General features: G+C 45.0%; 1 protein-coding gene across 18 annotated transcripts in view; it reads right to left on the bottom strand.

Moving 5' to 3' along the window:
* Positions 1-13,452, bottom strand: part of SCML4 (Scm polycomb group protein like 4) — a 126,143-nt gene that overhangs the window by 26,713 nt on the left and 85,978 nt on the right. For 14 of the 18 annotated variants that reach the window (XM_030928324.1, XM_030928329.1, XM_030928315.1 and 11 more), the window contains one exon: positions 4,867-5,049. The exons of 3 other annotated variants lie outside the window; for them this stretch is intronic. In XM_030928324.1, coding sequence (XP_030784184.1) covers positions 4,867-5,049 — 183 coding nt within the window. Of the gene's footprint in view, positions 1-12; positions 348-4,866; positions 5,050-13,452 lie in introns of those variants that run through there. One more of the 18 variants, XM_030928330.1, reaches the window with a different exon arrangement.

Raw genomic sequence — 13,452 nt, 5'->3', positions numbered from 1 at the left:
AAGTACTGATACCTGTTACAGTGTGAATGGTCCTTGAAACACTACGCGAAGTAAAAGGATCCAGCCACAAAAGACCACATGTCAAATGATTCTATTTATATAAAATGTCCAGGAAAGGCAAATCTGTACAGACAGAAAGTAGATTCGTGGTTGCTTAGGGATTGGGGTTGGGGTATGGGGGTGGGTGATAGCTAAAGGGTATGTGGGAAGTTTCTTTGAGGTGATAAAAGTATTCTGCAATTGACTGTGCTGATAGCTGCGCATAGCTATATACTAAAAGTCACTGAATGGGACCTTAAATGGTGGATTGTATGATATACGAATTATATCTCAATAAAGATTTTTCTTAAAAAAAGACATTTGCAGAAGTTCAGTGCTTTTCAGATGAGGCTATGAACATATTCTCAAGAATTATACGCAGTCAGGTGTAACAAACACCACATTGGCCACCAGGACACACATAACCTAAGCAGCCGAAGGGTATGCATGCCCTGTGCCGAATGCTGTGCCGCTAATGAAGTGCTGCGAGATGTCTTCAGGATGCTGGAATGCTACCTTTTTGCCTTGATGGTCTCACTGCATCTCCTCCCTCTGGTTCAGAAGCCATCAGAGGGCAGATTCTAAAAAGGAGCTGGCTATGGAGCTATATACTAGGCTGCTTTCTGAATGGAGTGAGGGAAAGGAAAACTCACGTGTTCTGAGCATTGACTTTCTACTATCTACAATCTAAAGCCAGTAAGCAGTAAGGCTGCCATTACATTCCTTTCGTTGGAAAGTTCTCATAGTCTGGGATACCAATCCTTTTTGTGTCCCACATGTCAGGTGCTTACATGCAGTATCTGGCATGATGCCTGGAATAGAGGAAGTGCTTGATAAATATTTATTGAGTAAACATTTGAGCCAATGGTAGCTGTAAGGCTGCCGTTACACAGAAGACTCATTAAAATTGATATTATAAAGAGCTTACATATAAATTCTTTATGTAGATTTGTGATAAACAATGAAAAAAGATTTAATAAAAACAGTATCCTGTTTATGAAACACTTTAAGTCTAAATTAAATATGCCTACATAGTTCTGATAGTCTAAGGTAGAGAATGCAGATAATTCACTGATTGGCACTATAGTTGGAAAATACAAATGCAGATGGCAGGTCCCTTATCCGCAAAGTGTGGTAATGGGGAGCAAGGGAACATGCACTGAATGGGTTTAAAAACTGCTGACGGTGGCCAGGCACAGTGGCTCACACCTGTAATACCAGCACTTTGGGAGGCCAAAGTGGGCAGATCACTGGAGGTCAGGAGTTCGAGACCAGTCTGGCCAACATGGTGAAAACCATCTCAACTAAAAATACAAAATTAGCTGAGCGTTGTGGCGGGCACCTGTAATCCCAGCTACTTGGGAGGCTGAGGCAGGAAAATCCCTTGAACCCAGGAGGTGAAGGTTGCAGTGAGCCAAGATCATGCCACTGTACTTCAGCCTGGGCAACAAGAGCAAAACTCCATCTCAAAAATAAATAAATAAATAAATAAAAATAAATAAATAAACTACTGATGCCCATGGGTGAGACCAAAGGTAATAAAAGCTAACCTCTGGGCTATGATCCAAATGAATTAATCAGAAGGGAAAACAGGCTTCGGAGGGCATCAAGCAATACCTTCTACCCAGGCAAAGGATGTGCTGGTGGTTCCAAAGTCTGCCCAGGTAGACGACTGTCAAGACAAATCACCAAGCCCCAGCTGTGGCTCTGCAAAGTGGCTGCGAGTGAACAGCACGTTCAGATGCACACACTGCAGTGGCTTCCAGAATTGATAAAATGGATCTGTTCAAACCCGATTGAAACTGCATTTTCCTCACTTTTCTATAGAGGGGTTTTCTGACACATCATGGCTAAGCATAAAAGTGACAGATGCATTGATGGCCCTCATCATTCGGTGGCAGGAAGGAAGAGGACATTCACAAGCACCCAGCCCAGCATTTCCCTAAATGTTAAATGCGTCCCACTGGCGGGACAGGGAACCACATGGATGTATTCACTACCTAGGATTGCAGAAACTAACAAACCGGATGGTTTAAAACAACAGAAATTTATTCTGCCATAGTTCTGGAGTCTACCAGTCTGAAATCAAGGTGTCCACAGGACCCAGCTCCCTCTCAGGACTCTAGGGGAGAATCCCTCCTGGCCTCTCTCTAGCCTCCGCTGGTGGCCAACAATCTTTGGAGTTCCTTGGCTGGAGACACAGTGCTCCAATCTCCACTGTGATGGAGCACTGTGTCTGTGGCCACAGACACCACTGTGATGTTCTCCCTGTGTGTCACAATCTGTGTCCAAATTTCCTTCTTCTAAAGACACCAGTCATGGGATTAGAGCCCTAATTCAGTATGACTTCCCTTTAACTTGAGTACATCTGCAAAGATCCTATTTCCAAATAAGATCCCATATCCAAAAAAGATTCCAGATACCCTAGAATTTGAACATACACAATTCAGCCTACAACAATTAGTAAATGTTTTTTTATTGTCATGTATTTCAGTGTACATCCACGACATACATTTAGCACATCAAACAATGATTTCACTGACACAGGATGAATGCTTAAGCTGACTAATGGCTAAGGTTAAAAGAGTTAATGTAAAGGAATATCTTGAGTAGACAGTTCTATAAGTGTTACTCAGACACAGTAGAAATTGTGAAGGTAGTAAATTAATATTTGGAATGCATTGAGCTAGCCCCAACCTATCTCTTCAGGCAGGGTGTTGTCTAGAAAAGAAACGACAGTAGATAACTGAGTCTCTTATTTGAAAGCTTCCCCAAAGAGATTTTACAATCTCCTTCAGAGTGAGGCCATTGTGCTATGAATCTCGTTGCCTAAAATTTCCTCCTTACATCTAGCCTAAATCCCTCTTGCTTCAGTTAAAACACAAGACTGCTGGACATATACTCTTTATACTATCCAACGTGCAGGCAGATGAATTCTAGGTATGCAGAACTTCTAGGAGCTTAAGAATTCAACTGAACTGTGACATATGCTTGTTACCTAAATCCAATATTTAAAGTTAGTAAAAAGAAAGGACCAAGTCTGTACTTGGAGAGGGAACCCCCACTTTTCAAGCGCCTTTGTGGCTGACTGGTGAGCAAACACAAGATGGGGCCAGCCGACCTGTTGGAGGATCTAACTCCCGCACACAGACTTCTGGCAGACCGCAGTCACAGGTGAAGGCACTCACGGTCTTTTCCTCCTGTGTCTGTACAAAATCCTTTTCCACCTGAAAGAAGCTGTCTTGTCACCCTGGCACCACTCATCAACAAGAGGCTCCAACCCAGCCTATGTGAGGCCATTTAATTGCAGTGGAGAATGCCAGCTAAACAAAGCAAGGTAAATGAGTGACTTTTTACACACTTCTGTAACCCTCTGTGTCCAGCCAAGAGACTAATGTTGCCATTTAAGAATAATTAAATCTTTTCCTCCAGAAAAAAAGAACAAACTGCCTTTTGCACAGTCACAAGAGCATGCTTAAATAGAAAGGAAAATGCACATGTGGCCCGATCAAAGAAATCTGCCACATTTTCAAGGTTTAATGTCCTGGGAGCTTTCAGGACAGACTGATGGTCCTTTTTCACCATCTCTAAACCTGCTTGTGGACTATGGTTCCCTCCAGCCACTGTGTATAAAGCCTGCCTATTAGTGAGGCCAAAGAACACTCTAGAGGCGTGTAAACCCAGTCAAGCCTCAAGGGATACCTGTTTGCAGAAGAATCTGAACTGTGCCTAAGTCTTCTGGTTTAGGGAACAAAGCTTCAGGGTTCTGAGTCCAGAGTGTGTGGATTCCTTCCTGGCTCCCTGCCCACTGCTGAAGCCTGGGGTAGAGATGGGGTTGGGGAATGCCCCTGTATTCATGACTTCCAGGACACTCCGGTGCAGCCCATTTCTGCTGCAGGCCCGGAGGGTCAGGTGTGAGCCCCTGGAATACAGAGAACCTCCAAAGAGAGAAGCAGAAAGAGAAAGAGGTGCAGGAGAAAGCCACGAGCCAGAGAGAGAAAAAGAAAGTCCCAAAGCAGAGTGGCAGGGAGGGGGAAAACAGACCTTGTGTATAAAACTATAGATGCTCCTGACCAAGTGTCAGCTCTCTCCTCACTTAGGACATAAGACCTAACTACTTACAGCCCAGTGGGCTCGGACTATTGATTTTATTTTTAAAAATTAAACTGGCATTTCACTTGGATTCGCTAACCAAATGAAGTCCTGAAACACAACAATTCCACTATGTAAAATTATTCTCACATAATACCTGTTCAGGCAATAAGAACCAAAACATCTAGTCTTAGACACTACTCTTTGTCATTGCTGAACAGTTCTGTCTGTCTTTCTCTCTCTCTCTCACCTCCCACTTCCCACATCAGTCTTCCCAGTTGAGGGAGCAGCTGCAGAGTGAGTGCTTTCCACAATCAGCACGGCCACCTTCCTCCAGACTGGGAGCCCTGGCCTTGCTCAGGATCGATCGCCTGACCCCTTTGCAGGTCTGCCCGGCCCCGCCGGCCACACACACCCTGCCCAGGCTATGGTCAGTGTCCTGCGGGCTCTGCGTGTGAATGGTTTGGCTCGGCTTGCTGACAGAGACGGCAGCATCAGAGATCCCCAGCCCTGAAACCCAGACCGGAAAAGGCAGGAGTGCAGCTGGCAGATTTGTAGAGCTGTGGAGCAGCTACCCCTCTTTGCTTAGCCAGATGCCATCACCTAGAGAGTTCAGGATAAGGAGACCTGCAAGGAGCGGGGCAGGAGGGAGACGGCGCAGGAAGCAGTAGCAGGTGCTTGTGCCAGCTGCACCTCTTTTACTCAGAGCCCAGACACAGGTGCTTCCGTGCCTACCTTGGTGGTTGTGTCTCCGCCACCCGGCAGCCTCTCCCGCTCTCCTCTGGCGGACCGCCGGTTTCCAGCACGTGCTTGGTGCTGTGGGATGCAGAGGGGCCTTCTGCTGTGAATCTCTAAGGGACTTCCTGGTGACCGAAACCGAAGGTTTCCTCCCCTGCATGCAGCCTTTCACTGAGGCTCCTGTGGAGGTTTGCAGATTTTCTTTTCTCAAACTCAGTCCCGCCCCTTGTTCTTGCAGATAAGGGAGTTTTCCCTTAGGGCCCTCTGTGGCCTCCTGGCCCAGCGTTTCTGGTTCAAAGGGCACAGGGCCGTACTACCTATGAGGCTGAGCATTCATTCGCTTCAATTAAATTTTCCATTAACTCAGTCTCTGGCCAGTATGGATTTTTTCTCTAAGGTTGTCTCTGCAGTTCAGATCACTCAGCCCTGAGAATCAACCTTATGACTCCCCTCTGGTCCATTTAAGTACATTTCTATTTTTTCTCCCCTAATGAGATGCGCAGCAACCAACCAACCATAATTTTAATGCCTGGCACCTGAACTTCTTTAATCCTCTCAGATGTTTCCGGTTTGCTTAAGACTTTGTTCTAAGCCTAGGCGTTGATTTCCTCCTTTGGAAATTTTGACCAAAGGCATTTTTGACCAAAGTCATCTGTTTGGGATAATGAGTGCCCTTTCTGTGCTCTCAGGAGGAGAGCAGGTTCCATACCACCCTCCGTACGATCTTGCAGCTTTGCCAAACCTCCACGCCAAGCTTATGAGAATTCCCGAGACCTGGGGGAGGTGAAATGGGTGGGACTTCCTGTGGTCATGCTGTTTCCTCCACAGCCCCCACACTTTTTTGGTCTTTTGTAGAACCTTGGGGAAATTAAAAGTGGTCCTTAATCAGAAAAATGCTGAAGTTCCTGGAATAGAGGACACCTTGTAAGTTTCCTTTCTAAATGGACAGCTCAACTTTGAGAGAGGTTCATAGCACTCCTAGCATTGCTCACTCTAGTGGAGCAAGTTGCTGTGCTGTGAGATGCTCTGCAAAGGGACCCATCTGGCAACAAACCAAGAGCTCAAGGGAAACTGAGTCCTGCTGACAACCATGTGAAAAAACTGGAAAAGTGGATCCTACCCTAGTTGAGGTCTGAGATGCAGCCTTGTGAGAGCTTCAGAACCAGAGGGTCTGTGGTCCAGGCTACACCTGGCCCCCTGACCCACAGAAGCTGTGAGACCATAAGTGTTATTTTAAGCCCCTAAGTGTTGGGGGTAATTTATTACACAGCAAAAGATAACTGATGTGGACAGAAAAAGGGAAGCTATTTCATTCCTCTTGATTCTGCATGTCCAGATTGGAAGTTGTCATTATTAACTCAGCAGTAGCTAGGATATATCTGGTACAGAATATCTGCCCACTTCTCTGCCAGGGAGTTTATGTTTGTTTGTTGTAGTTTTTTTAGCAAAGGATTTGTTGCTTATGAATGAAACCCAGAAAGCACCCACTATTAGGAGAGAGTTCATGAAGTTCATCTTAGAAGCCTACTGGTTTCCCACACTGCTTCAGCTCCTCTTGGCATGGTTTGCCATTCTAACCCCAGTTCTCACGTATGGACAACAGATAATGGTGGGGTAGTCTGCAGAGAGTAGTACCTTAGGGTCCGCCACGGGGGCTCAGGGTTGCGGTCCAGGGGAACAACCAAAAGGGGTCTCTAACACAACCAGTGTAGGTCCTGGAGGCCTCGAATGGCTGCATCTCACATACCCTGTCCCTTTGTTTCCACCAGTCCTTGTGCTTCCACTATTCTGAGGTGTAAATCAGAGAACTTGGTTTCCAACCCCTTGGATCTACTTAGATGCCTGGCCCATCCCCCAGACCTACTCTTCTGTCAGAGGCAGGAGCCTCTTTGGACAGGTTCACCAGAAACACAGAACGTCTTCTGCAGTGGACACAGACACAACTGTTTGACAGAGAGGCCGGGAGACCCCCCGCCATCTGGCCAGTTCTAATGGCTAACAGAGAATCGAGGAGTGGGGGTGCCACATGAAGGACTGTTCGCCTCTTGGAACACAGGAGATTTCCAGTCGATTTTGTCATTTGAAGAGAGGGCATAGGGTAGAGGTAGGGGTGTCTTTCAGAGGATTCCTGGGGTCAGCCTTCTAGGAAGAAGGAGTCCATTTGACCTCTTTTTTTCAGGCTGTTTTTCTCCTCCACACCCCCAAACAGTAGAAAGTCTATAAAGGGTTTACTGCCAGCATCATTCTGCTCCTCAAGTCTCAGGTGCTGGCATCTTTAATCCACAAAATAATTTGTGATTTAGGCAAGAAGAGTGTTCACTTCTTTTTTTTGTTTGTTTGAATACAGTTACTTTCTACCAAAATTTTATCAAAGGGGTCAACATGACTCAATATTATAATAGTTCATATTGAGGATAACTTGGGCAATTAAAACAACTTAATTGGAACATTCACTCACTGGTTAATAGTTATTGCGTAAATAACTTCCTCAGTATCTACAGGACATGAAAGAGAACCTGAGCCTTACAATGCAAAGGGATCCAATCAATTGCTAGACATAGTAGAGAATCCATTTTAAATTCTATGAAATGCAGGCTTTTCTCTGGAGGCCCTTTCTTTAAAAAAGAGATTATATTGTTCCCTTTTAGTTCAATATTTTAAAATAGGTACAGATATCATAATTTAATTAAAGATATCACTGAAAATATAATAAAGCTTTTCCTAAATGAACTTACATAGGCACACAGAGAGAATTAGGATGAGGAATCCTGCCCTGGAGAACACTCTTTATTCCATGGTGTAAGGGTTCTAGCTTGGCCTCTATGACCCTAAGTGTCAGGAAAAATATGAAGGCTTTTGTATTTTCTACAAAACTTGTGGACGCTTTTTAGTTTGTTGTTGTTGTTGTTGTTTTTGAGAAGGAATCATGCTCTGTCACCTAGGCTGGAGTGCAGTGGCACGATCTTGGCTCACTGCAACCTCCACCTCCTGGGTTCAAGTGGTTCTCCTGCCTCAGCCTCCTGAGAAGCTGGGATTACAGGCATCCACCACCACACCTGGCTAAGTTTTGTGTTTTTAGTAGAGACGGGGGTTTCACCATGTTGGCCAGGCTGGTCTTGAACTCCTGACCTCAAGCAATCCGCCTGCCTCGGCCTCACAAAGTGCTAGGATTACAGGCATGAGTCACCGCACTCGGCCTCAATACTTTTTCAACCTTTTCATCAAAACTTTCTACAAGTATTCTTAAGACCAGAGCTTGTCAATAGTTTATTCTCCTTCCAAATGACCCCCTTTCTAATGCTCATCTTGAGAATGAGACAACTCATTTGTCCATGTGGCCCTTGGTTGTGACAGAACAAACACAGCTCCACAATGCTCCAGTCATGTGGCCTGCACTGGGACACAAGCAGATGATGCAAAGGCATCTGCAGGAACTCACCTCCCTTCATTCCTTTCCTTTCTTTCTGTTTTTTGCGGGAGAGGGGATTCCAGCTCTGTTTTTTTTTTTTTTTTCTTCTTCTTTTTTTAATTGTGGTAAAATACATATCACATAAAATCTTGGCTGGACACAGTGGCTCACTCCTGTAATCCCAGCACTTTGAGAGGCTGAGGCAGGTGAATTGCTTGAGCTGAGGAGTTCGAGACCAGCCTGGCCAACACGGCAAAACCCCGTCTCTACTAAAAATACAAAAATTAGCCAGGCACGGTGGTGGGCGCCTGTAATCCCAGCTACGTGGGAGGTTAAGGCAGGAAAATCACATGAACCCTGGAGGTGGAGGTTGCAGTGAGCTGAGATCGTGCCACTGTACACCAGCCTAGGTGACAGAACAAAACCTTGTCTCAAAAAAAAAAAAACAAAATTACCGTCTTTACGATTTCTAAGCATATAGCTCAGTGATATTAAATACATTTAAAATGTTGCATAACCATCACCAGCATCTATCTCCATAACTTGTCTTGTAAAACTGAAACTCTTCACCCACTAATCAAGAACTTCTCCTTTCTTTTCTTTTTCTACCATCATTCCACATACTAATTCAAACAACAGATCAAACTCTGACACTGTCTGGTGGAGGAGGTACTCGTGTGGGTTTTGTAGAAATGAGGAAATTCTCCAGGCAGCTGGAATGATGGGCTCTGTCTGCCCCGTGGTTGTCATCCAGCCCCGATGTAGCCAGAGCACAAGGACATGGGGAAAACATCCCGAGTGGGAAAGTCAGGAAACCCAGGAGGAGAAGAGAATTGATCTTCCTAGAGTGTAATTTCCTCCTTGATTTTGCAAAATGAGGGCTGGGTTTTGTTCTGTTCTTTCACATCTTTGCTAGAAGAAACATAGGTGTACCACAAGCCCCTTGTGGACATCTATTGTGTGCAGTCCGCCCTCTGAGCTAAGAAACAGGGACGCACACCCCACCCAGCCAGTGCTGGATAACAGGCCTTATGAACAGCAGGACTGGAGAGGAAAAGCAAAGAGCCGGGGATGAGAAGACCTGCTCTCAGTTTCCTCCCTGCTGCTATCTTGCTGTGTGTGTGGCTCTGAACAAGTGACCTGGGCCCTGTGCACCTCACTGCATTACAAACAGGGGAGCTTGGTACTATCTGCCAACTGACTAAATGGATGGGTCCATGTAATGAAACTCATGCCTCTTTATGAACCCTGTTCCCTTTTAAAAATAAATGATCTTTCATAAAGATAGACATTCTCCATATAGTTATTCTCTGTAATGTTATTCTATTAGATAAATGTGTAGTTGGGCAAGGAAGCAGGTTTGATTTCTCAATGCTGAGTGTATAGGTTTAACCATAACAGAACACTGTGAGTGACTATTACTGGGAGGGTGTTCTGGTGCCTGCTCAAAGACCACCAGCCAAGGAAGGAAACAGTAAACCTCAAGAATAAATGTCCGTTCTCATCTTCCACCCCCTGCCATCTGTATATGAAAGAAGCTACTCAACAAAAGTAAACAATCTGTCCCCATTATGCTAAACCTTCAAAAGGCAGGAAACCAGCTACTAAATTAGATCTTGCAGAAGAGTTCAACTCTCACATTTGTGGTTTCCAAAGATCTCCTACTCTTGGTAAGCAGACAATTTGTTCTGTCGTGTTGCATAGAATTCAAGTCAGTAGGTATTTACTGCATATTTGCTGTGTTTCAGGCTCTGCTGGGGACCCCCAGGCCTATCTAGCAGGAAGATGAGATCTGGACGCAGAGTCCTGCAATATAAAGCAGAATCAAATGCCATTGTGGACGTGGAAATAAGGATCTGGGGAGAACAGAGGGACATCTTCTTGGGGTTGGGGAAGGTTGAAAGGGCACCAGAGACCATGTTTCAGGTGCTTGCTGGCCATAGGGAGAAATTTGTTTGTTTATTTGTCATCATTCTTTCCTATCTTTCACCCTCTTCCCCAGATATGCAAGCCTTGTCTTTCTCCTCTGGATTTATACAAGTGACACCTCAATCCAACCACTCTGCTCTTCATGCCCTTCTCTTCCTTTCCAGCCCACGAAACACCTCTACTGGACACTGGATCATCTTCAGGGGCAACACTTATAGGAGAGAAGAACCATCTTAGCACAGACAGTCTTACTGTACTGAAAACTTCGAGTAAGTTTCTCTGTGTGAGCAGGGCTCTGCCAGCTCACCCACACTCTATCACTCAGAGTGTGGTCCCCGCCCTATCAGCTGCACCAGTATCAGCAGCACCAGTACCACTTGGGCACCTGTCAAAAGGCAGACTGTCTTGTGGAATGATAGACAATGCAGGCTTGTAATGGTGAGCAGGTGGAAGTGAAGAGGAGAATTATGTAATGGGTACAATGTACATTATCTGGGTGACGGGTGCCCTAAAAGCCCTACCTTCAGCATTGTGCAATCTATGCATGTAACAAAATTACATTTGTACCCCACAAACTTGTACAAATACAAAATTGAATTTAACTTAATTAAATTTTTTTCAAAAAAGAAATGCAGGCTTTCAGGGCCCACCCCAACTTTACTGAATCAAAATCTGAATTTTAGCAACATGCTCAGGTGGTCTCTGCACATTAAAGTTTGAGAAGCACTAGTTAAAGCATATTTATACTCAGGTCTTTTTAAATTTTAACACTCAAAGGCAAGATAATATTTTCCCCATGGTCATCTCATGACTTCTGACAGAGCCACCAATGTTATCAAATCCATCTTTCTGCCTCCATTCTCCTAAAGCGTCCAGGGAGCTGTGTTACTTCCTCAAGCACAAACCACATTCAGATGTCAGCTAATAGAATTGGAAGGAAATAACTAAGTTCCTGGTCTCAAGCCAAGAACTCTAACCTCCAGGCTGAATTCAGGCAGCGGGGAAGCCTGAAGGCTGATTTTCCCTAAGCACAGGAAAAAGATCATTTGAAAAGGGAGTTTATAACTTCGGGAGGCCGAGGAGGTTGAGACCAGCCTGGGCAACATGTCGAAATCCCGTCTCTACTAAAAATACAAAAATTAGCCAGGTGTGGTGGCACACACCTGTAATCCCAGCTACTTCGGAGGCTGAGGCTAGAGAATTGCTCGAACCTGGGAAGTGGAGGTTGCAGTGAGCCGAGTTCACACCACTGCACTCCAGCCTGGGCAACAGAGCCAGACACCATCTCAAAAAAAAAAAAAAAAAAAGAAGTGAGAGTTTATATTTCAAAGGTCTGAGGAAGAGATGTGGAAGAAGCCCTCCCTCTTCTTCAGGGGAAGAGGTCTTGCTTCTAATACAGCCACTTTGTCTTGGTGTCCATACCTTCACCTCTGGGACGCCCTTGCTAATGCTTTGAGGGTAACCTGCCCTCCTGCTGTCCAGGGCTGTTCTCTGCCACCTCCAGCCCGGAACTGTCAGCCTGTAAGGGACCAGGGAGGACATCTTGCTCCTACTCCTCCGGGTGGCCAACATTCCCACTAATGACCCTAACAAGTCACACATATTTGTCACCAACAATGGGGAGATCATTATCACCTACCTCCCAAGCAGCCCCTTCAAGTTCTGAGTGTCTTTGACATTTCAAAGCTCTTTACAATGTCAACTTCACCTGACTCCTAAGGGAACTATCTTCCGAGAGTTCCATCTGCTTATTTAACTGCCAAGTTCTCTACCTGGGAGAGTGTTCCTTAAATCTATGCTTCTCTAACGTGTCTTCAAAACACCTGGGGATCTGTTGTTTGAAAGTCTGGGAGCGCCACTGAGTTTTTTGCCTTTGGTGGGTGATAGCAATGCTCCTGACCAGAGTTTGAGGGACAAGACCTTATTTAGTCTCAGTTCTGTTCTTCAGGACCACAGAGAACAAAGCCACCTGACCTGCTGTCATACATGGAACATAAAATCATATCTTTCCCAAATCTTCTCTTTTTTCTTCCAAAAACATCTCAGTTCCTTCCATAATTCCTTGGCTGTCATGGCTTTGCATCTTGTTATCATCTGATTAACTGTCTTCTGGAAATTTTCCAGTGAGTGTTAACAAGCCCTTTAGGTGCATGCCACCAATCCTGGAACTCTTCAACTTGAACAGAGCAACCCTGTGGCCAAGTAGAACCAGGCATTGTCCTGATTCAGATAAGCCCATGACCTTACAATCTTGTTCAGGAACAATGTGGTCCTATGGATGTATGGAGCCTCAAATTTAAAAAAAAAAAACCTCCACCCTTCCCCCAAACAAATGCATATGCCTTTCTTATCACAATGGTGAGAAAAAGGATGATAAATTAATTCATCCGCTAACATACTAGTAACTTAACATGTTGTTTAAAGGAACTTTGACAAGGTGATCTTAAAGAGACAACATCTTACTCTAAAGGCAAACTCCCTAATGGTGTCATTGTAGGACTGGGAAAGACCTGTAGGGTGAGGGTACTGCTCAGAACATACCATGCCATCCCTGCTTCCTCCACTTTCCCCAAGGCTCCCTGACAAACCAAATTCACAGCACTCAGCTCTGCTGAGAAATCAGTGCCACAGGGTTGGATAATTTAGAGCAATTTATTTTTTCAAAGTAGTTATGAGCTGGGAAAGGGCTCAAGAGAACAACTGGGGTCATTACTTCCAAGCCTCCCAGCTGACTGGGAGGAAAATTAGCTTTCAACTGGAGACATCAGCTTCTAGGAAGGAAGGCTGTCATCCTCCTGGAATAAAATGTTAAAAGGAAACTATTTTAGGTTAAATTTTAGCTGAGCTGCAAGACAATAGACACCATATACCACAGTAAAGTGTGAGACCACCCTGCGGGTCTTGCAAAAAGAGACGGTGGAAAGCCAGTTTTACACCAATAGATGAATACCCACAACCATCCTGCAAACGAGGTTGTAGAGGCAGAGAAACAGGTTAACTAGAAGAGAAATTTTGGAGAAAACGATCCAGTGTATGGCTTCAGTGTGAACACATGAATAGCTTGAGATCTGTCCTCTGGAGCTTAAGAGACAAGCTCTAAAAGATAGCTGTTGGCTGGCAGAGCAAAGGAGAGGTGTCTGCAGGGATCAACCAATACATCCAGAATTTGTTTGGTCAGAGGATGTGTGAGTGCTTCTCAAGGACCAGATGTGGGCCATCAGAAGACATAGATCTGCAGCAGGATC

Source organism: Rhinopithecus roxellana, chromosome 4 (genome assembly GCF_007565055.1).
Source record: "Rhinopithecus roxellana isolate Shanxi Qingling chromosome 4, ASM756505v1, whole genome shotgun sequence".
In the NCBI taxonomy this organism is placed as follows: Eukaryota; Metazoa; Chordata; class Mammalia; order Primates; family Cercopithecidae; genus Rhinopithecus; species Rhinopithecus roxellana.
This window is presented reverse-complemented; position numbering and strand designations above follow the sequence as displayed.